We start from the raw sequence: 27,380 nt of genomic DNA, 5'->3' as shown, positions 1-27,380 counted from the left end.
TATTTGTACTTTATTGACATGAATATTTTTATAACAGCTTGTGACATTTATTTATTTTATTTGGAAAAGCCTTTAACAAAGTTTTTACTGGTTGTCACATTGTTTGTTGGGTTACTATTTGTGCAGTCATATGTTTTTACTGTTTTATTTCACTTAAATGTTTTTATAACTGTTTATCTGCATGTGTATTCATTTTAAGTTTTTATAATGTTTATAGAACATTGGGTATGGTTTTGGAGACAGGTGCGCGACATAGCGGTGCCTATTTTCCAGCTGCCAAGATGTTCTTGTGCTTTCTGTATCTGTTCTTATGATGGGAAAAACAGCAGGTGTTAACTCCAGTGGGAAGTGGTACATTTATCAGGTTTTCAGCCCAGCCAATCGGGAAAAAAAATTTGTAATATTGGGTTTGTTGTTTACAGAAACACCTCAATTTGAGGGTAATGTATTTTATATGGTAGTGTATCTTAGTACGTAAGAGGCGTGTTGCGATTGGTTGGTGAGGTCACGTGGCTGCCTCATCTCTGCATGGTTGTAGGTAGTTGCGTAGCCTCGTCGTCAGTGTTCAAGTACTGGCCAAAAGGACGTGCGAGGCGGCAGCTCACCAACAAATGTTATTTTATTTATTATTTTTTTTATTGACTTAATGGTGAAGTAAAGGCTTTTAGCTTTCTCTTACACTTAACTAAAGCGAATAGAGGTGGACAATTTAACATCTGGAGTCGAGATCGTGGCCGTGTGCAAGTATTGTAATACAAATTTCTTTTTTCTTTTTGCTGTCTTTATAAATATAAATTTAGGCTCCAGACATGCTGCGTAAGTTCAGGGTGGCCGTTTGTCCACTGGGTCGCAGTTCCTGTCGTTTGTACCTAGACGATGAGGTCGCTAGGGATTTTCTTTCATTGGAGGCACAGGACCATGAGGAGCAATTTGCAAAAGTAGGGTTTTTCATTACGTGACAGAATGAAATATTGGAACTGGGGTATGGATCCAACAGAAGAAGAATAAATTGCCAAAATTAATTTCCAACTCTTTTATCCAATACGACCATTAAGAGTTTCGAGAAAATAAACAGAACTTTACACCTAACTCCCTGTAAAATTGCCTGGAACATGTTAAAAAAAATTTTTGTGTGTACAAGGAATAATCGTCGTCTTAGTCAGGCACAATTTGAATTGTAACAAAAGTGTATAAAAGAAGGAAAAGAAAGCAACATTTCAACATTTTAAACTAGTGTCAAAACACTGTTTTTCTGGACACCAATTACATTTTATTTTTGAAATTCTTCTTCTTAATGGGGAGGGGGGGGGGGTTATGGAAACATTATGAGAGTGAACTTTTACAATGCAAGCATACCATGCAGCAAAATTTTCACAGGAAGATGGCGGACCCACATGTATGAACATAACTCATATGTAGTCATGTTTATAAAAAATTAGGAGATACCAAATGTATTGGTGTGCCAAATGAAACTTTATGATAGTGAAACTACCCTGGAAAATATTTGATAAACTAAAATAGTCATAGTAAAGAGTAACTTAAAGTTTTAAAAATCCTAATTTATTCTAGTATTACAACAATTATAATAAATATTCTTCATTCAGTCTTCCAACAAGCTTCATAGCACAGTGGTTATAGTGTGCAGTTAATAAGCCTAAGTATCATGGTTCAAATTTCGGAAATGGAAAAATTTTTTACCTTTTTTAAATTACTGATTACTAGATTATATAAATTGGGCTTTAAGCAAATATATATGACTACATTTTATTTGTTTATCATATTGCTGTAATATTATTAAATATATAGCTCAGTCCATTGGATTGATTTTTTTCATACTAGGTAGGCCTATAATCTCTATTTTTACTTACAGTAATATCAAATTAATTACATTTTTTAGTAAATGAATTCCATAGGTAATAGAAAATAAAACTTTATACAGTGGAACCCTTGAATTACACTTTTGAAGGGGAAAACTGAAAATGGTGTAATTCGCAGGAAAGTTTAATTGAGGGGAAAGTAAAATTTTACTAAAAACTACATGAAGATATAATGCTTCAAGTCAACGCTTGCTGTAATAAAGTTTTACAACAATAACTATATTATTTTTGTTTGCAATTAACTTTAGTAGTTAATGGCAATCTCAAAACTTAAGTAAAAATATGTTATAGGCCTAACATTTAACAACTTGATATTTTGAATTTACATTAAGCAGCAGCAATAACACAAACAAATGGGATGAAATTAACAATATCATGCAAAAATTGTAGACAGAATAAACAAACATTTTAAATTTTCAACTTAACCTACTCAGCTGTTAGACGTACATACCGTAGCCATGGCATCATTAATACAAAGGTATAAAGTAATCACACCATCTAGTACTGTATACATATATGTAGTAGTACACTAAAAAACTAAAAAAGAAACATCAATCACTGCCTCCTAAAAAAGTCAGATATTTTACTTTCTCATTTCGACTTGATCCTTACACCCTCAAGTTGAGTTTGCACTTTATTCAAGTGATGAAACACCTCATCACTTCCAGAGACACTGGCTAAATAGCTTCTCACAGTGTCCAAAGCTTGTAGTGCCTCACTGTGGCTGCACGCTGGTACTGGCTCGTCCTCCTCATCCTCTTCCTCCTCATCCTCTTCCTCCTCTTCCACATCTTCTTTGTTCTGCAAATGCTGGTCAATAATGTCGTCCAGTGTTTGCACTTCTAACATTGACAAACTCCTCAATAGTGACACCAGGACTGTGTGTCTCCCACTGTGAAGGCTGAACCTGTAGTGTGTTGGCTGCCTCTGGCTGGGTTGCAGCAACTTCACCTTCATTTAAAAATCCAGCCTTCTTGAAGCAGTTGATGATCGTGTCAGATTTTACTTCTGACCATGCTATATAATGCAGAGCAGTTAGAACACTGATATGCATTGTGGCTGGATCCTCTCCTGAATCCAGCATTGTGTTGGCCTTCTGCACCAGTCGCTTCCTGTACTTCATCTTAAAAGAATGTTTTATTCCAAGGTCTAGGGGTTGAAGTTCACTTGTACAGTTTGCAGGGAAGAAAGCTATTTTTACATTACATAGTGTAATTTCTTTAGGGTGGGCTGGGCAATTGTTAACTGGCAAAATAATTTTGTGGTTTTGCACCCCCATCTTGGCATCTAATGCATGGAGCTGGGAACTGAAAGGGGCTTCAGTCATCCATGCCTTTTTGTTGGCAAAATATTTTTTGGGAACGTTTTGATTCCTTTAAAACAGCTAGGTTTTAAAGATTTCCCACTAACTATGGGAGTCAGCTTCTCTGTGGCATCAGAATTCACAAACAACAGAACAGTCAGCCATAATTTGCTCAATTTCCCCCCATGACACTTCTCTCCTTTGAAATTTAAAGTTTTGTTGGAGAGTACATTAAAAAAACAAAAGGTCTCATTGGCATTAAATTTGTCTTTAGGGTGATAACCCTTCAACACACCTGGCAAAGTGTTTTTCCAGTGTTCAACTGTTTCCAGATCAACACTTTTGCTTTCACCGCAAACAGTATGGTACACAACATTGTATATCTTTTTGAACCGATCAATCCAACCATTTGAGGGGGTAAACTCAATGCCTAAGCGATCCGCCATCTGCTTTGCTTTCTCGGGAATCAACCTGCCGTCCAATGGAATGTTTGCTGCCCGTGTAGCATCAAACCACTCCTTAACCAAGCCGTCCAGTTCTTGGTGTTTGGACACCTTCACAGTTTTAATTTTTTTTTGCCATTGGTCCACTTCGTTCTGCGGCATTTTCGATGGACGTTCGATTATGAACAATTGTGCTTAATGTAGACACGGGAATATTCAATGCCTTGACTAAGGCCACATGCGATCCAACGTGGTTGTCAAACTGCCTCAAAATACTCCATATTTGCTCAACTGTTAAAGCGTTTCTTTCACGACCACTCGCCATTGCACGAATATCGCAAAAACTAAATCACAAACGTAAATAAATTATCTGTAGAACGTGTCAATAAAGCCCGAAAATTCACGTCGCGGTAAACAAAAACAAAGCCCAAAATCACTGGTACCAAACCAACATAGCGGTGCGCAGAAGTGTTGCCAATGTTTGCCAAGCAGCAAAAACTGTATTTGCTACGCGGACGTGTTCATTTCACTACATGGAATATATGTCCTGTGCCTGGTTCCTGGTTGAGGTGTCAAGGTGTCGGCCGCTATCTTGGATCGTGACATCACGGCAGCAATCTTGGATAACTTTGACCTTGACCCCGGTGGCCATATTGAATCTGCCATTTTGTTTTTCCACCACCTTTTTTTCTAGAACATTCTGCCATTTTCGTTTCTAGAATATTCCGCCATTTTGGAATTGAACGTCCCACTCCCTAGTGTTGCACTTTTCGTTAGTCACAATCTTGAAAATCTATCATTTTCATCAGGAAAAAAAACAGAGAAAAATTTTTAAATTTATGAAAAAATTTAATTAATAAAAAGAACTTCTGCCATTTTGAAAACTGTCCACTATCTTGAAAATTCATATTTTTAATGCTATAAATTCCGGGAAAATATTAAATTTGTAAAAAAATATAATTAATTAAATTTTAATTTTAAAAATACAATTATGTCATGGAGCTTGGAGTCCTCGGTTCAAACCTCGCGAGGGCATCCCTTCCTCTGGTGTGGCAGATGGCATACTGACCTCCCACCACTTTTTACAACCCCCAACCTTTTCCAGAAATTACTTATTTCTCAGAAATTATTCGTTTCTCATCCGTCCAGATTTAATCTCATTGCCCCCCCCCCCCCCACCCCCTTCCTTTTTCCAACAGGTCAAAAATCTAGTGATTTATATTGAATACTGGTCCTTATAATTCAAAACATTTTTTTATTGTGAATGTTAGTGATGTAAATTACTATAAACTTTTTCAAGTATTTTCAAGTGTATTTATATTTATGAGGTTATATTCCTGTATCTATAATTTATTTACATTATAAATTATTAAATTATTATTTAATAAACAATTAAAAATAATACATTAGAATAAACATTCAGCATATATATTGAAATTCATTTTGAATTATTCTCTATTATTCTACTAAATTAAATAGTTCATTTTACAATTTTTTATATTTTTAAAATTAATACTGAGTATTTATTTAATTAATTTTTGTTGCAATAAATTTCAAATTAATTCTGTCTCTTAAATGAAAGGGAAGTTAACTTCTAATGTGCACACATAAATACACACCTTATTTTTTATTTTAGTATTACTTTATTACTTTAAAAACATTGTGAGTGTTATGATAGTAATTTTCCAGAAATGATGTAGAATATTTCCTTACTAATAAGGTGCATCAGGGCAAGTGCATAGTAGAATTTACAAAATTCAACTTTAAATGACCATTTACAGTTTATTTCTATACTAGCTGCCCGACCTGGCTTCGCACTGCTATACTAATGGAAAAAATTAAGCCACATCTCCCATTTACAGTAATGGTAAATAAAAAAAAATTCAGTGAAAATTTATTACAATGCTGTATAATGTACCGGAGAGAAAATGAATAGCACCGATGGTTTCCCGACTCGTGCACGCAACGTACAACTGATGTACCCGTACTTCGCTACGGCAGTCTAAAGGCAGATCACTCTTGCGCCGCTCATTATACATGCCCCTCCTTGTAGGTACGCCACTGCCGCGCGATGCCCATTGCCATGGAGATGCAGAAGGCATGAACAATGCAAAATCCTGTTCTCATGCAGACAAAGTACCCACTGTTGCCTGGTTTTAACCACCCATGGGATCTAATTTTCGGAAAATGTCATCCTGCCTAACATAAGGAACATTACTGTGAATTTTCAAGTCTGTAAAATATATATACTTGAAAAAAAGGGCAATAAAAAAACAAATTAAACACAGAGAGAGGAAAAAAAAAAAACAATAGTTTAGGTTTGCGATTTAAAGTGATCAAAAGTATTTAAATACTAATTGAACTCTTATGAGGGTACTGATTGCTTCGTTGTTAATATCACACGGGTGTTTTTTTACTTGTATGGGAAAATTAAGAATGATAAGGCCTCTAGTGCGTGGCAACAATGTTAATAGGCAATAGGAAATAAACTTCTAGCGCCTGCGGCATTGTCAACACACACTTCGTACGTGTACTGCATGTTGTATCTAACCCCCTCCAACGCATTTGATTCTAAATTGGACTTTTAGTAAGGATCCCTAATGTTATTGATAATATAATATAGCCTATAGCTTTCCTCGATAAATGTAGTATCCAACACTGAAAGAATTTTTCAAATCGGACCTGTGGTTCCTGTGATTAGCACGTTCAAACAAACAAACAAACTCTTCAGCTTTATAATATTAGTATAGATTAAAATTGCTACAATTTATTTTAAAGCACACATCAGAATATTCTCTTTTAAGTTATATAAACATTTTCATAATTTTTTGAGGTTCGTATTTTTTATAATGAATAATTATATTCGGTGCCAAGTTGCGCACTTGCCCCGCTAAGTTGGGGTAAGTGCATAACAGGGTATTATTTTCCATGTGTTTCAAGTTTTTTTAGAGTTGTGGAAGGGAAGTGCGTTAAAGCATAATATTTAACGTCTGTTTTGTATTTTTTATATTTAAATGCAATAAAAATTGACTGACATATAACATTTTCCATAGTCAACCATAACAGAGTGAAACAAAAGAGAGACAGGTGAAAGGGCTTTGTACATTTTCAATTATGGTAAACAACATAATATAAGCATTCAAAATACTCATAATAAACTTACACATAAGTTAACAACATAATGACCACTTACAACACTCATAATAACAAAAATACATTTCTTATAAAGAAACTAAATTACACACAAAGGTAATAGGTAATTAAACACAGAACTTTAAATTGGTAAAAAAATATGGTTGAACCAACATTGGATTTCTGTCAGGGTTTTTGAGTTCTTCCTTCTTAATAAACTGTAGAGAAAAATTATCAGTAAGTTATAGAAAATTACTTAAATACAAACTGAAAGTTGCTGAAGTTACAAAAGTTCTTTATTTATTTTTCTATTTCCTACAGCGCACTCATTATATTGCCACTTTATAAGGTAACCTCTTACCGCTTTAGTTAATATAAAAGCTTTTATTCTTTAAATTTAAACACATTTTGCTTCATTTATTGGATATTATAATGTGAGAAATCAAAATGAAATGTCACTTCTCCTCTTCTCCCATCCTTAGGAGGAGGCAAAATGCAGACAATGTCATTTTTGTCCAGAGAACTTATGTCTTCTTTAAGAGGAAACTTAAATGTTGTTCCATCTTCAGAAGACGAGTACACGTCACTGAGCCTAAAAATTTTCAGCCTAAAATTAGGCTGGATGTATTTTAGGCTGAGTGACTGTAGGCTGAGTGACTATAGGCTATGTTACTTTAGGCTTAGTGATTTTAGGCTGAATAACTTTAGGCTGTACGACTTTAGGCTGAGTGACTTTAGGCTGAACGATTTTAGGCTGTGTGACTGTAGGCTGAGTTATTTTAGGCTGAATGACTTTAGGCTGTACGACTTTAGGCTGAGTGACTTTAGGCTGAGCGACTTTATGCTGAATGACTTTAGGCAGAACGAAATTCTGATCTTGGCTGTTAATGTATGTGAGCGGTTGTATTTTTAGGCTGAACGATTTTAGGCTGAATAATTTTAGGCTGAGTGACGGTTCTGATACGCAATGGCATAACAGTTTAAGTTTTGTGCGCTTCGCATCTCATGTAGTAACATATTTTATTCCTAGGTGGCAGCACTGATACGATATATCGTAGAGGACGGTAGTGTCAGATTTCACCTGAAGATGGTGCCATGAGCACTACATTTTCGACCTTTTCATTCAGCGGCAATAACAGCTAAAGCCACAGAAATTAAACTTTAATGTATAATGAATTGGCAAGGCGAACACAACAAATATGTTGCAAATACTTAAAAGAATAATAGTAGTAATAAGTTGAGAATTGCCATAGCGTTATGAAAATGTAATAATAATATACAAACATTTGACTTAATTGGTAGAGGTCGATTCTAAATGAATGTGTTCATTAATTACAAAAATAATCTATAACATATTTTTAATAAATAAAAAAAAAACATTTTGTCAGGTTAGTTATTTGTAGACTCAGTGCTATTTTGTGCCAAAAAATTAAAACCATACTGAACGGCTTGAAATTGTGTTAAAAGACACATTTAGAATAAATTGTGGATATTATATCCACCACGCTACCATTTGACACTGGCGTCCTTTTCTTTCTTAATATGTTTTGTATGTGTACCTATAATTCAAAGTTTTGTAAGTATTCGATGACATGTTTAACAACAATTTTTCTTGAAGAATTGCACTAATAAGTTTTAGGGTTCGCATTGGTATATTGTAGGAAGATGTAACTTTCTTGCGACGCGATATGTGTCATATTACAATAATATTAAATTATTTTGAATAATTGTGAAGTGTGTGCATTTTGCATGGTTTTTTGCAGTTAAAGTTCAACAATGTCAGAAAATTTGTTATCTGTGAGATTTTTTGAGTACACGTCACTGAGCGCCAGCCTAAGAATACAACTTAAGACGGTACAATAATCACTGCAATACGAAATAATTAGCAACAAGACACATTTAATAATAAATTTAATAAGTCTTGTGGCAAGAAAATTCAATAACAATGTTCTTGTCACCATATCACATAATGTTAAAATAAAATAATGAAAGACTTTACGTCCAAGAAATGAACATTGGCTATCATAAACCACACATATAACAGACACAATTACCATTAAAATTGCATAGATTTGTAGAGCTTTACAATAAATTCTTCACTAGGACTTTAACTTTTGTGAATAGTACTTGAATTAGTCCCTGGGTAAATCAGTAAATAGATCAACTGAAACTCATTTCTCGGGACCTCTGGGCTAGTACATTTTAAGATATATTCGATTATACGTCAAGCACGAGTTCAGGAATACCAGTAACGTTTGAGCGATGACGTGAATTAAACTCACATATTTTAGTACAAAATACACTTCCGAAAAGTATGGGTCGACAATTTGATTAAACAAATTTTCCATAACTCCCTCGTAGGCTTCTCTTGTGGTGACGCTTGACATCGTGCACTAAAGAAACTATTTAAAACTGCCACAACTATGCTGATAATAGAAGATTAAGGGCCGAATTTATAAACGACATTCGAATGACTGCCGGCAAGCTGCCGGCTGTCACCCACCCAGCGGCTTACCGGCGGCAATCCACCCTTTCCTAGTTATAAACATCTGCCATTTGACCGCCCGAAGATTGAGAGTTGGATGGCTCTTCACCTTGAAATGTGGCAACGTTGCTGTGATTTTTGTGTTTGAAATACTTCCCAACCACACTTTTTAGATATTTTGGAAAAAAACGCCTTCGAAAATCATTTGCATTTTGCTTGTTATTGTTTTTGACTGTGAGCTAGGTGGCTCGAAAGTCGGCAAATAGTTTTAAGGTTATAAAATGTAAATTCTAAAATATGTGTTAAACATACTGTAATTTTGAAGAAATAATGCTATTTACTTGAATATAAATAAGCGCGACGTGACGGAATACAAGAAACTTGAGGCAATTTAAATTAAGAAATTTAAACATGTAAAAAAGTTAGGGTACATTAGGATTTGTCATATTTCTACAAATTGCTTTCGTCCTATTATATATGTCCTAAAAAAATTTAATTCAACAACACATATACAATAAAATTGTAGTTTGGATAGTAAAATATTATGGTACACAGTCAAATGACTTACTCAACTCACGCATATTTGCTTGGATAAAGTTGTTAGTGTTCAATGAATTTAAAACCATGTTGACTAGAGATCTAACAGCAGTTGTATCTTTACCTGTTCTAAAACAAAATTGATTTTCTGATCTTTAAGATGGGGATAAGGATTTGGAGAATGTCTGAAGCTGCTGTAGTAGGGAAAATCAAAAAACTACTACCCTGCTTTTTTTTTCAGCAAAAACCAAGCATAGTGGCAATGTCAGTTCAGAGTGTATCTGAAAATATGATCCATAGGCCACTCACAGTACAAAGCTCTGTTAACTCTGAACGTGCCATTAGCACAAACAACTACACAACTTAGGTCAACTACTCCATAAAGAATTGTAGTTCAACTTATGGTTGCATGTTGGAAATCTTGCACAGTAGACCTTAAATTAAAACAAAAAAAAACATGCTTTCTATCATCTGTAACACCAAACCTAAGCAATAATGTCAGTAGGTAGTGTACATAATAACCTAGTTACAGTAACGGGGTAGGATGGTTTAGGAGAGGATTGGATCCTCCCAATAAAGTGTGATTCATTAACCTTTCCTAATAATTCTTCTTGTACCATTTTTGTTTTGTCCTACTGAGCGAAAGTGGCATTTGGAAAATGATGGTTTTTATATTAGTCATGTAATCACATGGTTGTTGTATTCAAGTTTTGCAAACACTACTGATTTGCAAAACACCACCAAGAAAACATCACATCCATTGTACAATTAGGGGAGAGTCTTACAGTACCGACCGTCTTACAGTACCGACCATTCCTAGTTCTCACTTCTGACATTAGATAGCAGAACTTTGCAGGCGTTCGTGAATAACTTTTATCTTCATTGATTATATTCTTTGGCGACTACCGTCTTTGTTCATAGTTTTGGGAACCGTGAGCCAGAGAATGTGTTTGTTTACATTTCGTGCGCAATAAGTTGATTTGACGAAGGTGTATCTCCTTTCTGGGGTAAGTTATTGTTTCTTTTTTAGCATCCACTTAATCTCTTGAGTATAAGGTCAAATTACATGGTATTAAATTCGTGATATTTCACGAGATAAATGTGCAGCTTGCATTAGTGTTACGACCTTGCTGTCGTACAGTACCGACCACCCAACTGTCGTCCAGTACCGACCAAGAAATGTATCAACAAAATAAAATCATTTAAGCTTTTTTTTTTCTCTTTTCAGAGAAAAATGGCCGAAAATGAAAGAAGAAAGAAAGGAAAATGGAAAGAAGACGATATGAGATTGGCAATACAAGGAGTTGTTTCGCCCAATGACACAAAGTCAAGCAGCTGAGATGTTTTCTGTTCCAAAAAACCACATTAGGAGATAGACTGAGAGCCATTAAAACTGGCAAAACCGTAAATTTAACCCCTCAGATGGGCAGATTTCAAATAACTTTTCATGGAGAAATGGAAAAACAACTTGTTTTTTATATGCAAGACCAAGATGACAGATTCATGCCTTTCAGCAGGAGAGAATTTATGAAATTAGCATTCAATTGGCCTGAGTATCTAAAGTTGCCTCACCAGTTTAATAAGGAACATAAAATAGTTGGGAAGCAGTTTTATTATGACTTTATGGCTCGTCATCCCGAGCTTTCTTTGAGAACTCCAGAGTCCACAAGCCTTCAGAGAGCTTTAGGATTTACCAAACATCAAGTAGATCGCTTATTTAATAAGTATTCCGAGCTACTTTCTAAACACAATTTCCTAGCCAATAGAATTCACATCTGTGATGAAACTGGGGTCTCAATTGTTCATGACAATGATGTCAAGGTGATCTCACAAAAAAGGAAAAGGCAAGTAAGCAAGATTACATAAGGAGAAAGAGGGAAACATGTTACAGTTTTACTGGGCATAAATGCTGCTGGGGACATTTTTGTCCCCTCCCCCTCTTTGTTTTCCTTAATAAACAACGAGTAGATGCTGTTCTGAAAAAAATATGCTCCTTCAGGAAGTATTTTTGCATCTGAGGAAAGTGGCTGGATCACTGCTAAAGCATTCTTGAAATGGTTGGAATTATTTGTTGAGAGGACTCATCCCACTAAGGAAGAACCAGTCCTCCTCATTCTTGATGGGCACAGCGGCCATAAAGATCTCGATGTTATCATGTTTGCTAAGAAAAATAACGTTCACATGATAAGCCTACCGCCACACACTACACATCAGTTGCAATCATTGGATTGGGTGGTTATGCGGCCTTTCAAAGGGGCATTCAATAAAGTTTGTAGTGCCTGGATGAGGAACTATCGACCTTTAAAAATTGCTCAGAGGGATGTTGCTGGTCTGGTTAACACTGCCTACACTTCAATCTGTAGAATGAATTTGGCACAGTCAGCTTTTGCATGTACAGGACTTTGGCCTTTGAACCCAGGTGTGTTCTCAGATTTAGATTTCATTCCTTCTGAGCACTTTCGAGAGTCAAAGATTACTGACGATGAAGATACTCCAGTAACTTCGGAGGATCAATGCCAGTCTGCAACATCAATGCCAACTACAAATTTGAATGTTTTCAACTGCATAGTTTCCAAATCGGGACCTGCATTACCTCTTCATCCAGATGATCTTAATGAACTGCAGCCAGGTCCTTCTTTGCTCTCTCCAAACAATCGATCAGAACAGGAAATTTTATCGGCTCTCACGCCGACCATTCGAACTGAACCACAACCAAAATATTCTACAGTTCTCACTCCAACTAATCTCATTGAACACCAACCAGATACTTCATCATCAGCTCCCGATTAAATCTCAAATATAAATTTTTTACTACCTTGTTCTTCGTCTTCTTCTTCAGCAAATGTTGATTTCAACAAAATAATTGAAAAAAAATCTCCTTCCAATAAACCTTCAGAGGTCAAAATGAAAAAAAGAGTCCAACGAACACAACAATCAGAGATCCTTACCTCAACACCTTATAAAGAAAAGAAAAATTACTGAAGAGAAAAGAATAAAAGCAGAGAAGAGAGGGGCTGAAAGAAATGAAAAGAGAAATGAAAAAATCAAGACGATAAATTTCGGCACCACTGGAGAAATGGAAAGGAAGAAAGATGAGAAGATCACTAGAAAATATATGAAGAAACTAGACTTTGGTTAAAATTCTGATTGGAAAAAGCATACAGAAGACAAAACAGAGTGTATCATGTGTAGTGAATCATTTTAAGAAGACTGGGTGCAGTGTGTCCAATGTAAAGGTTGGGCACATGTTGAATGTACAGCTCAAGAAGGCATATTATATTTTAAATGTGACCTTTGCAGAAAGTGAACTCATCTTTAAGCAAGTGTAGTGAATTTTTTTCATTTTTTCGTTGGATTAAAATGTTACTGTTATTAAAATATTAGTATATAAGACCTTAAAACTTTTAAAATAATTGTTGGTTGGTACTGGACGACACTTTTTTGCACTCTACAAAAATAAGCTTTTTTATATTTGGAAATAAAAAGACTTTTAATATAATTCAAGAAACATTATATACGTGTTTTTATAAAGTACTAGTTAAGGTAACAGATTAATGTTTTAAAATGCAATATTTAATCACACAACCTAAATTACCGTTAAAAAACTTAAGGTGGTCGGTACTGTAAGACTCTCCCCTACTTGCTTGTTACCACAATTATATTAATCGCAGTTTGACTGTCTCCAAGTTGGGTTAGCCACTCTATAATTGTACTCTGTAATTAAATCATCTGATCATGTGTTATACCGTCAAGCAGGGTGACTATGGTCACTTTTAATGGTTTTTTCATACCAGATTTGTTGTATTTAATTATATATTTCATTAAAAATTTGTACAACACAGTACTTGATTCTGGCTTTCAAAATACTATTTGTATGAATTTTTTTGAACCTATATATTTAAGTAAAAAAATAATACACTGTGACCATAGTCACCTCACTGATTGGGGTCACTATGGTCACAACACAAAACCAATGCAAAACATTCTGAAAATGGTGTATTTTTAAAGGGGTGAATATGATCACACAAAATAATGAATACATAGCAATACACAAGAATTATATATATAAAATAGTCCTAAATAGAGCATCATATCTATGGTACCCATAGTTATGTTACATGCAGTTCCATAATTGTTCATTTTGCCAACCAATTTGTAAATTCTCCAACAACGTCACTAAAAAAAACACAAGTTCGGTTGAACAGTTTAACCAACATTAAAGCTATCAAACGTTACATGAAACATTAACCTGCCTCTTCTCTCTTCAACTGGTGCAGGAAGAACTCTGATTACCTGTGCTTTGTCAATGACAGAAACATCTGGCTTGTCTGACCAAATAAAGAAACCCCCTTGAGATTTTTTAAGTAAAGTCACGATCAGTTCCTGTTCCAAGTCTGTAGATTCGGTTACTTTGCCGACAAAATGTTTACAGATTCTCTTGCTTGCGAATTCAGTTAATACCCAAGTTTCTATTTGAAGTTCTGAAGCACCCGTCAAGAAATAATCTTCATTTTCATTTTCCTTCTGCACATGATTTTGTCTAACCACTTCCAATGTTTCTACATCACTCTCTGCATACTGAACACATCCATCCTCTGATGAAGATAAGCTATCATTCCTTTTTCTTTTATTATTGGGTGGTTGACTTGTTGATGGGCGTTCACCATCAATAATTGGTTCCTTGAGTGGTACATCAGCAACAGAAACACTTTTCCCTGCTTCTACACGGAGCCTTTTCTTCCTACCTGCAGTTGTTTGTGGTCTGGAATATCTCATATCCTCGAGAAACTCCAAAACTGTTGCAGACATGTTTTTTGATGGAGATAAACACAGAGTGGAGTCATTACCTTTCCCACCTGGCAGACTTCGAAGGACTTCATTGCGATTTAGTGGAAACAGCCCACACTTTCGGAATCCTGCCTGCAGTGCTTTATTAGCAGTAGGAGCAATTTTCTCCATTAGAGCATTTAACAGATGTGGGAACTGTGCCTTTGTGATTGACATAGTCTTCCCCGAGTTCCTCTGCTTGAAATTAGTAAGTATTTCCCTCCAATAACTTTTGAGTGGAGCAAAGAAGGCCACATCCAGTGGTTGGCAAACATGTGTTGAATTGGGTGGCAGGCACTTGAAAGCTATGTTGTTATTTTTGCAAGCTTGTAGCACTTTTGGTGAGAAATGTGATGTGTTTTCGAAAAAATTAATGCATTTTGTTCGCGTCGTGAATTGTCCATACTTTTGTAATTTAAATGATAGAAACAAGCTTTTTCGGTGTTTTAATATTCACATATTGTTTTAAAATATATTTTCATTTCAAATTAAAAATTTAACTATTATAAGTTTTTATTAATTTTTTTAAATGTTTTTGTAGGTTTTGCGTGCTTTCCGGCATTCTGGAGCATTCAATACTCCACAGCTTTGGTTCAAATAATGGAGATTTTGTGCTCCACAAGTCGTTCAAAATTGTTGCACTTGCCAACATCCATCGCAAAGCAGACATGAAAAAGGTTATGTAGGGTGATGTTCTGATTACAAACTAGCTGCAAAGTTATCTTTTTAATTAAGTTTTCATGAACAAACTGTTCTAAAAATGTGAAATCTGAAATTTAAAAATGGGCTATGTCTATAGAAATAATAACTGAACAATTACAATCTGCCTATGCATTTAACAACATATGCATAATAAACAAACTTGACGAAGAACAGTTTATACAGTAAGTATTGCTTATTTGTTTATGAATACTTGAGAAATAAGTACTTATGTCTTATAGTGACTATGAAATCACAATAAGTTGTACTTCAACAAGTATTACTTCATGAAGTATTACTTGAAAACAACGAAGTTCACTATGAATTCCACCCTAACTGTCCTAGGCGCGAATCCCGGTTATTGAAATGCGCTGCAATCGGACATTGCAGTTCTTTCTTGAATCAGGTAAACAAAATTGCTTCCTCCCGCCACCCTCTCGTTTCTCGGAAAATCCACAGCTATGGCAAGCGTTAACCTTTCTTCCCCTTCCTTTGTTAACATTCCTCAGAGAGCGAAGCCAAGATTAGCCTTGACTTCTTTCTATCCATCCCCTGGCATCATTTCGCTATATCCTTATTTCGTGCTCTCGCATTCTGAATTGGGACAATGCGATATCTAAGCAATGTTAGTATGCATTTAAAACACATGATACGCGCAAAAAATGTATGCACAAATTAAAATAAATTACAACTGCAATGCTTTGTTGCATTGAAATATTGTGATGTCTCAGCACCATTTTTAACATATCCACCGTTTGCAATAACCACGTTCTACAAATATAAACAATATAGCGGATGGCAGAGAGTACGAGAGAGTGCAGCAAGTATATAGCATCGGTTTCTCTGGTACTCTCGCTCTTTCGCACTCTCTCAGCGCATTATCGAGACGGCCAGAGTGCTCTGTACGATGAATAAATGTCGTAGAAACCTGAGCACGACAGAGTACTCTAAACCAATTGAGACACGACCTGACACACGCCCTAATATATGCAACTTGCTTGCTCACTAAATAATTGACAAAATATCCGGTCATTATCAAGTTTTTATATAGTCATTAATATAATATTGTTTATCGTACTACCAAGCAATGTTATATTTATATGCACTTTTCATATTATCACATTTAGAAAACGCAGATTTTTTTTTTTTACATGTATAACCCCCAGTCTTTTCGTCCTTACAGCTGCAGCTTTTTGTGAAAAAAAATTGTTAACATGTTTACCACGTGATTTCTCATACTATGCAGCCCTGCCATATTCAGTAATTTATTTGGTTTGTTGTTAGTTAACATATTTCGGTTCAACGTAGCTGGAAGAATGTTAGCTCTACTATGTAAATAGCTAATACTGGCCGTGCATGCTACCCTTGATAGCAACCCAGAGGTATGCGAGTCAGGTACCGGCCTAGCGTGGTAGATAACCTGCAGAAAACGAAGAAACGTAATACATCAACGTAACAATTTATTTACAGTAGCCTATGTGACGAGAGGCCGCGGTTGGTTACAGGATACTGCGCTCATCTTCTGGCACGTTTTGTTGTTGACTGCCTTACATTAACGTTTTCTCTCTCTCTCTCTCTCTCTCTCTCTCTCTCTCTCTCTCTCTCTCTATATATATATATATATATATATATATATATATATATATATCAATGATCAATGAATACTACACTAAAATAGTCTTTATTTTGATTTGCTTAGCTGTTATCACCATCAAACAACTGTACTCCATCCCATACTTTTACGTTTCCGAAATCTTGTAGAATTATATAGGCTGTAATATATATTAATCTTGTAGAAATTATATATATACATAAATAAATTAATCCTTTACAGACAAATGCGTACTAAGATATGCTGTAAACGTAAAAAAATACTACACCCATTGCCAGTGGCCTGCACGTAGACGTGCGAGGCACTCAGTACGGATGTATAGCGTTTGTGCGCCTGAAGGTCTCGAATATGCTAAATAATTTTAGCCGGTTGCTTTCAAAACAGTAAGAAAATACTTATGTTACTCCCCTACCACTTCGTTTTCTCCATAAATAATGTTTAGTAGTACATTCTTAACCTGTTAGTGAAACGGTTTTCGGTTTTATATTTGTATGATTTTACCAACGTCTGTATCATTTTGACGGCGTGACTTTAACAACATCTTAAATTTTTATTATAATTTTTAAAATTGATGTTTCTTTTAATAAGCAATTATACATTAAATGTTGGCACATTGCATTTGCTTTCTTTCATCTATCAATAACAGTACCTTCTATTTTTACATAAATACTGCCAACAGTATACACATGAAGCTACCACCTACCGTGCTTTTATGAACACGATGGCATGGCACTTGCCATCAGAATTATAAATAATCAGACAGTTTTGTAGGAGCAGAAAATTTATACTGTGTTAACTTGGTTTGACAAGCAATAACGATGTCACAAATCTATACTTGTACTGTACAAATGAAACGATATTCTATACTTCAAAAAGCTTTTAAAAATTGCCATAACTCTGACTTAAGTTGCAGTTCAACACAATTCTGTCAAAAAATCGTTTTATATTCACTATGATAGTAATAATGGGAGCAGAGATAAACATAACAGTTACAATAATATAATTGCACACAAACCATGTTCTAATGAGATAAACAATATTTATTGATTTCGTTTAATATATTGATTTATTTTGCTGTTTGCTACAAAACACGTGGACAATAAGTTGCATGAACGACAAAAGAGTTACCACGAATTCAATCGTATCCTGTATCTTAGCAACAATTACTCACTTTTGTAAATTGATACCTTCTGAATAACGATTTTTTTTCCCTCTCGTAATGTATTTCAAGGCCATCTTTTTATTTACTTCGTATTTATATTAAAAGTGATGTGGTAATTTATCCAGTTCCTAGACAGTATCATTATATATACACGCAGAATAAAAATTTAAATAGTCACATAATTTGCCTTGGGCTTGGATGCACAAGTATAGTAGAATAACAACTTTAAAAAAAAACTAAAGGTTTACTAGGAATTCCCCCGGCCAAGTTGTTATGTAGAGTTTCTGCTGTATTGACTAGCTGTCAAAGGGAGGAATGGCCGGGGACCCAGACGTTATTCCCGACTTTTACTGGCTTTAAGCATGGCAACATGGTAGGTCGCGAAATAAGTTGTAGATCTCATCGCACCCTTGACATTGCCAACACGCCCCAGCGGATTTTTCCGAAGATGGCAGGTACCTAACGCCGTTAATGTTCAAAAATGCCGAAAAACTAATAGCGTCACATACACATTCCATCACAAATAGGAAATAACAAGTATCCATCATACATTATTAATGGCAGGGATTCGGGAAGTTGCAAATCATTCGAAATACAAATCCCGGACTTCACAGCTCTATATAACTGGCGTAATTGGTGCCATAACAAAATTTAAGTATGGTACACAAAGCATAGAGGTAATATACATGTGGATGATATCAAGACAACTTTTTATCAAAATGTTAACATAGTTGTGTCGTAATAAAAAATATTTAACATAAAAAAATTACGTAAATAGGATAATAATGAAAATCGAGAAATTTGAAAATTTTACATGTTGCATTACGTTCATAAAAATAAATATTTCAGGTCGTACGATCTAAGTCATGGTTTCGTTTAAGTAATGCTATTAATAGCGATATAAATAAAACATATTTCTACAATAAAAACCCCAATATAAAGTGTCAAAAAATCCGCAATTATACAAATGAAAACTTACTCCAAAAACTGAGAAACAGATATGTGATATGTAAGCGATTAATCAGTGCTTACAATAATAAGTTTATATTAAATGCATTTGCAGGCAACACATTCTATTGTTTTAAAAATTTAGTGTACAGTCGTACTACAATAGAACTATGGCCAATACCATAAAAACTCGTCCACGTACCAAAGTTTTCGTACAGTATATACGCTGTCATGCTCTTTACTTTGTTACCGAATTTGTGATAAACTTGAATATTTGTTAGTGTGTTACGATTATGTTTATAATTCCTTGATAATAAAATTTAATATTTACACGTTCTTTTATTGAGTTACCCCTATATTATTATGTATGTGTAAAAACGTGGAAAAATTTCACAAATAAATGGTGCAAAGCTTGTGTTCACAGTTCGATATTGACTGCTTCCAAAGTTATTATTTTAGGTTTAAGAAAATATAGCTGCTAAATACAAATTGTTAGTGATTTTTATATATGGTATATTATACTGAAGTGTCTCCTGTCATTATTTCTTCGGCTCAAATTTAATCCTATTTCATGCATGCAAACATATGAGCACATGCTGCTTATCATTATTATGTGGGTTCCCCAATCCCTTACCAGATGTCAGACATTTTGCTTTGCATCTCGAGAGTTAGGTTTCGAGAATAGTTCCAACACTGCTTCCTAGATGGCACTACAATCACTGAGCGTTTGTAATAAAAAATAACGGTTTTACAGCAGTCAGATACTTAAAACATAAGACTTAAACATTTTTGGCTGAACAACTTTAGGCTGAACGACGTTAGGCTGAGTGACTTTAGGCTGAACGACTTTAGGCTGAGTGACTTTAGGCTGAGCGACTTTATGCTGAATGATTTTAGGCTCTACGACTTTAGGCTGAATGATTTTAGGCTAAGTGACTTTAGGCTGAAAGATTTTAGGCTGAATGACTTTAGGCTGAATGACTTTAGGCTGAGTGATTTTAGGCTTAATGACTTTAGGCTGTGTGACTTTAGGCTGTGTGACTTTAGGCTGAATAGTGTTTCAGAGAGGGTATTAGGCTGAACGATTTTAGGCTAAGTGGTGGCAGTCCCAGAAGACGAGTGTTTCCTCGTGTATTTGACAATAGGGTCTCCAGCCTCGAAATTCAAAATTTTACCAACAAAATGTTTGATACTTTTTTTCCCCAAAAAGTTGACTACAGCCCACTCACCAACTTTCAGTCGTTCTTCTTCGGTTGTGTGTTTTTCCTTCTGCTTGGTTCCAGTTGAAATAAACTGCTCTTCATTGATACCTATGTTCAATTGTTCATTTGTTGCAAACTCAAAAAATGCATCATCTTCTTCCTGCTGCATGATAGACTGTCTTAATGCCTCTACTGTATCACTATCAGAATCTCTGACACTGAAATCATCATTACATTCTGATGAGCTTGATATTACTTTGGACATAGTTTTCTTTTTGGCGTTCTTTTTCCCCAATTTCATAGTTCTTTTTTTGTTATGCTTTTCAATTTTTCTCAACTCTTTCAGCTGTTGTTGCTTCTCTTTCTCTTCTTTTTGTTTTGTCAGCTGTGAGAAAAAAATCATCAGATGTTATGATTCCAGCTCCCTTGACCACCCTGTTTTTTTTTAATTATTGTTTTTATTGTTGTGGTTCTGTACAGTTCCCAACAACAATTCGCGAAAAGTTTGTCCTATATACGGAGTCATTGCGTCTGAGGTTGTCGATGTCGATTGACATGGATAAACAGCAGGAAGTTGTGAGATTTCTTCGTGCAAATCACCAGAATCCAAAGAAACATCCTGAATTGGTGGAGTATCAACTACAGGATTAGAAGGGCAGTCACAGTGATTGTCCATTGATTTGGCCACTTCTTCACCTGGGCCTCTGTCCTGTTGATTCTTATTCGCCTTCCAACGACGAAGTGCAGCTGGATCATATATGTTTTGTGGAATCGTATCCCTATTAAAGGGATAAATCCCTGCCTTTCGAAACCCTGAAATTATGACTGTTGGCTCTAATTGGGTCCATAATAACGACAACAATTCAAGAAATTATCTTTTGTTCAACTTTTGGCCAACATGGCATTTTGGTCAGTTAACCAGACTGATGTCCCAGTCAGTTTTCAGAGATTTCATTACACTCAAATCAAGTGGCTGCAAATGTGAGATGAATGAGGGGGCAGAACCAAAATAGTGATGTTTTCACGTCTAGCCAGTTCTATAACTTGTAATGACACATGAGTTTTATGACCATCACACATCACCAATGCTGGCCTCTCCTCACCAAGAAATGGTAAAAACATTTTCTGAAAGAACTTCTCAAATGTCTGGGATTCCATACACCCATTTTTCGTCGCTGAAAATGACATTCCCGGATAAAGACGATCTCTTGGAGGGATCCAGTCATCCCAAATATTTACCCCCTTAAATACAACAACAGGAGGAAGTTTTCTGCCACTTGCACTGGCTGTCAAAAGGACTGTTATGTTATCTCCCCCAGGGGAACTGACAGTTCGAGTCGAGGGATATCCAATCTCCCCAACAATTTTCGTTTTGGTAGGGGGTCTGGCAAAAGCAGTCTCATCTAGATTAAAAATTAGATGAGGAAGGTTTTCAAGGCCCGGCGTTTTAATAGTTTCCTCGAGTAAATCAAAATAATCACTAATTACAAATGGATCAATGCAACGGCGCCTGCCAATTTCGACACTCTGTGGTTTTTTAACTGACAAATTGTTGCGTTTCATAAATGCATATAACCAATCACTTTTTGGACAGCCATCCTTAAATGGAGTAGTAATATTGTTTCCTTTAATAAAGTCCCCAACAAGTGACATTATGTCATTCCTAGTTAGGCCAAGTCCACATCTCTCCATTTCTTTCAGCCCATCTGCAATGTTTTTCTTCACAGCAAGGGATAAAGCAGGAGGTCGTCCTTGAGTGTCTTCTGCCTTTTACACGATTGTTGATAGTATTATAAGGAATATTAAATACCTTTGATGCATTGTAAACTGTGCTGCTTCCTGACTGTACCTCAGAAACTGCTTTGGCTAAATTCTCAGCTGAATACTGCATTCCCTTGTCAGCTGTCCTCTTTCGGAATCTTACCATGTTGAGAGGGAATATAATTTCACTGAAAAGAAGCAAGAAATGAATAACAGATTTTGTATTCATAATATTCAATATTATTATTTTAAAATAACGACAGAAGTATTTTTAGTCCAAGCCCCAGTTCGCCAAATGGTGAACAGTGACTTTCAGCTGGCATGCAGGTTATAATTTTGTGGGGTTAGTGCAGATGCTTGGCACTTACCCCACCATTTTAATCTGCACTTCCACAAGGAAACAATAATGTTGGGGGAAGTGCAGATCTAGGTTTAAATATGAATTTCTTGAAGATATTAGAAAACTGTAAATATTCAGTATAATTACAACCTGTAAAGCATGTACTTACCTCGTAAAAAGATAGGAAATTCATTAATAACTGTGGATGGATGCAGATAGAAAAAACCCTTCACAACTTGACATCAGAATTAGTAACACATGTCTCTCTTTATGAGTTTCCATAGATAAAGCAATATACAATGGCATGACTCTATGGTTTGTATATGGAACAGAGTGTTGTTTAGAACTTGCTCAACAGATGGCAGCATTGTATTTATAAATAATTGGGAATTATTTGACAGTTACGCACTTGCCCCGAAAACGCACTTGCCCCGATGCACCTTACTAACATTTGGTTTATGATTGGCTGTTTTGTAATAAACTTTATTTTTATATAATACTTCAATGATATGCAGTAATGTATTAAATTAACTCTTTATGTGTATATATTTTGAAATGACTTGCAATTTTTATATTATGTCATTACCACATGCCATTTATTCAGATACTTTCCCTATTACCTACAGCAGACAACAAGAAGTGCTTCAACTGTGACTGGATCACAGCTAAAAATCACAGATATTCAAAAAGTGTAATCACAGTTTAGCTGTATTTTATACCATCACATTTCATAAAACTTAATACTAACACCATTTAAAATTCATGCACCTTGTTGCTTGAATAATTTTTTGACAAACAATGATTTAACAAGATTATTCTCCATATGAAAGGCCATATTGCTGGAACTTCTTCAATTGAGACAATTTCAAGACAGTGCATAGAAAATATGGTGACAAGTGTATTAGGTATAGTAATTGATTAAAATAATTCCTTGGACGTACTCCATTGCTGAATAACACTGGTTGTCATAGAAAAACTGTGCCAGGAGAGAGAGTCAAATACACACAAACCTTTGTTTCCCATTGTCTACAATCAATCTATTTGTGCCTGATGACTAGTGCAGATGTCAGTTCCTGAAACATTGCAACAGTTTTGTTGTAGAAAACCTACAATGTTTGTTTATGCTATCATAATTGTGTTGTTCAGAATATCTGTTTAGTTTCATTGCTGGGTTAGTCTGTGCATCACTGTATCGTCCAAGGTTGTTATTTGTTTGTATTTACTGTTCTTGCAGTAACAGTCTTGTTGTTGTTAGCCAACTGTGTTCATCTCTGCTGTAGTGTTTAAGACTAAATCATGGTTCCCACTCCTTTTAGCTAAAAAAATTCAAGCACTTTTCAAGTACATTCAAGGACATTTTCAAAAATTTCAAGGATCCAAATATTATGAAATAATTTTAGTACGTATATTTCAAACACGTGCAGAATCGTTTTTTTTTTCTCTGTCTATTACTTACAAACAGAAAGAAAAGGGATTATTGGAGGAACAGTAACATTGCAAACTGGCCGAGTTTAACATTATACTGAATTTTTATCAGAACAAAAACATTGATCACACCATAACTGCCGATAAAAATAGTACATGGAAGATATCTTATCGTATGCCGTCGAAAAACGGGGCATTAATCTATGTAAAAACTATTTGAACGTACCATAAATATCGTCAAAATTAAATTGCGGTTCCCCACTTTTAACTTGTCCTGAATAAATACAACGTAATTAATAACTCTTATAAACAGTGTAAATTTTATCAAGCACTTTTAAGCACCTAAATGTTATTTTAAGCACTTTTAAGGGCCCTTGATTACTTAAAACCATTTCAAGCACTTTTCAAGGACTTTCAAGGAGCGTGGGAACCCTGTAAATTCCTTCCACAGAATTCTCTGTGCTGTCTAGGCATTTAATATTTGACATCCGCTGATTTTGGTTTGCTATCCTGGTTTTAATGAATTCATCTTTATTGTAAATTCTTAAGGTTTTCCTATGACTACCAGTATAAAACAGTTAAGTTGTATGTTTATACTATTTTTTTAAATCAATATTCCCCTTTTGCAAGAATCATTCAAAGAGGGTTCAATAATGTTTAATATGGTCACAGCCATCCAGTGTTCACACATTTTGTGTGGTATGTGAATTATTTCACAGCATTATATTTATAGCAACTGAGATACACTCGCATTTCAGAAACATAACATGGTTTCGACAGAGCACAAACGAATAATTTGTTGTCCTGTAGCTAATAATTTGTGATATTTATATACAAAATATTTGAATCCATGATTTTCAGGGATTGAAAGTTTTCGTCTATAACTAGTAGAGAAAAACATATCTTGTGTTTCCTTCTTGTTTTTGGCATTTCCCAAGATCACTGATTTTTTTTTTACTGTGTTGGGTCTCATTTATAGAGTATACATTGATATTTTGTATTAAGAATATTTATTTACTAGCACAGTTGTATGTTTTTATGTGGCAGTGAACATTAATGCATTTGTAGGATTTACTATCATAGTGCATAAAAATATAATTTATACTAATTTCTTTACACTTTTTTTCTTAATTAAATGTGTTTGTTTTCAGAAATGGCTGAGAGACATGATTCCACAATCATTCTTAAACTTGCCCGTGATTTGGTACTGCAACTTCAAACGCTTATTGAAAACAAATAAGTATTTTTATATGTATTGTAACAAATTTACCTGAATTATGTGTTTGGAAAACTCCAATCTAATGTTGTGTAAAATTATGATCGTATAAAATTCATATATGTATAAAAATAAAAAGTTATGTGTAAAAACTTATCAACTGCACAAGTTACTGAAAATAGAAAGAGAATATATGTTATTATATAAAATATTTTAATTGGAAGATGTGTTAATGTTTTATGTTAATAAGATAATGTATTACATACCATTGTTGCATTTAAATCTATAAATGATCTCAACTTCAAACTACGTATTCCAATAACAAATCAATAAGCTAAATGCCTGCCTGCCAACAAGAATGCAATCAAAAGCCTTTAACTGGCATTCAATTTCTTTTAAAAATCATGTACACTATTTACCTGAATGCTAGACATGAATTTTCCGCTAGCTTAGAGCATAATAAATTCCAAATCAACTTGCTTAAAAATATCTCGTGAAATTTACAGTATTAATATTTTGTACTACCTGCCCCGTATGTTAAAACTAAGAGTGCACAAGTTATTTAATTAACATTATCAATAACTGCAGTGTAATTAAATTAAGTAAACCTAATATGTGCTTGGATACAATAACTATATTTAATTATTTAATAAGTGACTGACAAATATTAACAATATACATAGTCTGTATTAACCCCCAAGTTTGTGCTTTTCAAAATGTCATAGAATATCACATGATGAACAATGTGTAAATGTTATAGACTGATTCTGGACTTCGATGCATAAGGCTATTAACATTGGATAACAATTTCCCCTCAGAACTTTCAAAACCATCTGTTGTCAACAAGGCCATGTGTTTACAAATGGTACTCAAATAGACATGTTTTTGATGAAAGTATTAGATGTAAAGTAGTAATTTAATGCAGAACATATTAAAAGCCATAAGTAAAGAAATATTAAGCCCTAGCTGCATTGAAATGTGGGCATACAAAGTGCAATTAGATTTAATAACCTCATAAATGCACCAGCTGCAGCCATCATGAGACACAAATGTGATATGTATTTCTATTGGCAAATAAGCAGTTAAATGAAGCGTCAAAAAATTGTTCTACTGCACAGCTTGGGTGCAAGGTCTATACCCATATCTAGCCCTTTTTTTTATGTGCTATGTGGCCTACAGCTTGTGCCAACTGCCATAATTTTTCGTATTCAGATCTCTTTATCATATTTTTAGCAATCAAATATCTGCATTCAAATTTACACCCATGCCTTACCCAGGACTCAAACCCAGAACCCCTGGCACCGTAAGCCAGTGTGCATCCGACTTCGCTACAGAGGTCGGCATATCAGTCTATGAATGCAAAGAGTTTACAAATGCATGTAGCACTTCTATACCTACTTATTCTAAAGAACTGTTTTATGCAGGGCATAGCACTCTATCTAGCTGTCTCTCTTTGTATATATGATCATGTCAAAAAGCTAGTGAAAAATAACTGGAAATTTACTAATTTTTAAATATGCTAATTCAAGTATATTGTTAATATACAGCCAAAAAAATAGCATTAAAAATGTTTTTATAGATTTTTGGCACATCACTAAGATGCTGTATTAAAAGTAAGTTTATGAATTTCAACAATTCTTGGAAAATTCAGTTTAGCCTAAGTTTTTTGTTTTGATTTCAATACATATTAAACTTTAGTTGTAATGTAAAATCTGTAAGTGCTTCAAAAGTACTTGATAAAATGCATATATCATGTCATTACAAAACATTTTTTCCTGATTGATTAAAGGAAAAATTATAGGTCTCATAAGTTTGAGAGGTCTTGTATTCTGGTAAATACTGTGATATTAAGAAAATTGGATAAATACTGTTTATATAAGTATTTGCGAACTAAGTGTTATTGTAAAGTGTAATAAATATTTGTATCTTATCACACAAACTATTGATACATTTTGTAGTGTACGTACAGAGAACTGTGGTAATTCTGCAGAGTAGCGGCATGTGGAAAAATAAGGTAAAATAATAACTAAAGTGAAAGATATGTTGGGTTAGGTTAGATTAGCTACATTAATAATGAGTATATATAAAATATTATTAAAATAAATATATGATATACAATGATTACTATTACAGTAGTTAAGCTAACATAACAAAACTTTTACTTAAGTTATTATTCACCCTTTTCTCACAAGTCACATCCTTGCAGAATAACCAGATATGTAAACGAATTTCAAAATCACAACACACATTTTTTTCCACTTTAGCCATCCATAGTATTTTACTTTTTAAGGCAAACATTGACATTCAGGTTACATTGGCAATACCTTATGGAAAACCTATAAACTTTGCAGATACCTACAAGAAACATTTAAGTCACTAAAAGGGAGAAGTCTCTAAATTTGTAATTAATA

The 27,380-nt window shown here is 34.6% G+C and overlaps 1 protein-coding gene across 1 annotated transcript in view; it reads left to right on the top strand.

Annotated features, from left to right (window-relative positions):
• Positions 1 to 26,999, top strand: part of LOC134529183 (small G protein signaling modulator 2-like) — a 312,573-nt gene extending 285,574 nt beyond the window's left edge. Inside the window, exon 25 of the mRNA XM_063363019.1 lies at positions 24,905 to 26,999. Within this exon, the coding sequence (XP_063219089.1) occupies positions 24,905 to 24,993 (89 nt within the window). The 3' untranslated portion in view covers positions 24,994 to 26,999. The remainder of the gene's footprint in view (positions 1 to 24,904) is intronic.
• The last annotated feature ends 381 nt before the right edge of the window (positions 27,000 to 27,380 follow it).

This window comes from Bacillus rossius, chromosome 2 (assembly GCF_032445375.1).
Source record: "Bacillus rossius redtenbacheri isolate Brsri chromosome 2, Brsri_v3, whole genome shotgun sequence".
Taxonomy (NCBI): Eukaryota; Metazoa; Arthropoda; class Insecta; order Phasmatodea; family Bacillidae; genus Bacillus; species Bacillus rossius.
This window is presented reverse-complemented; position numbering and strand designations above follow the sequence as displayed.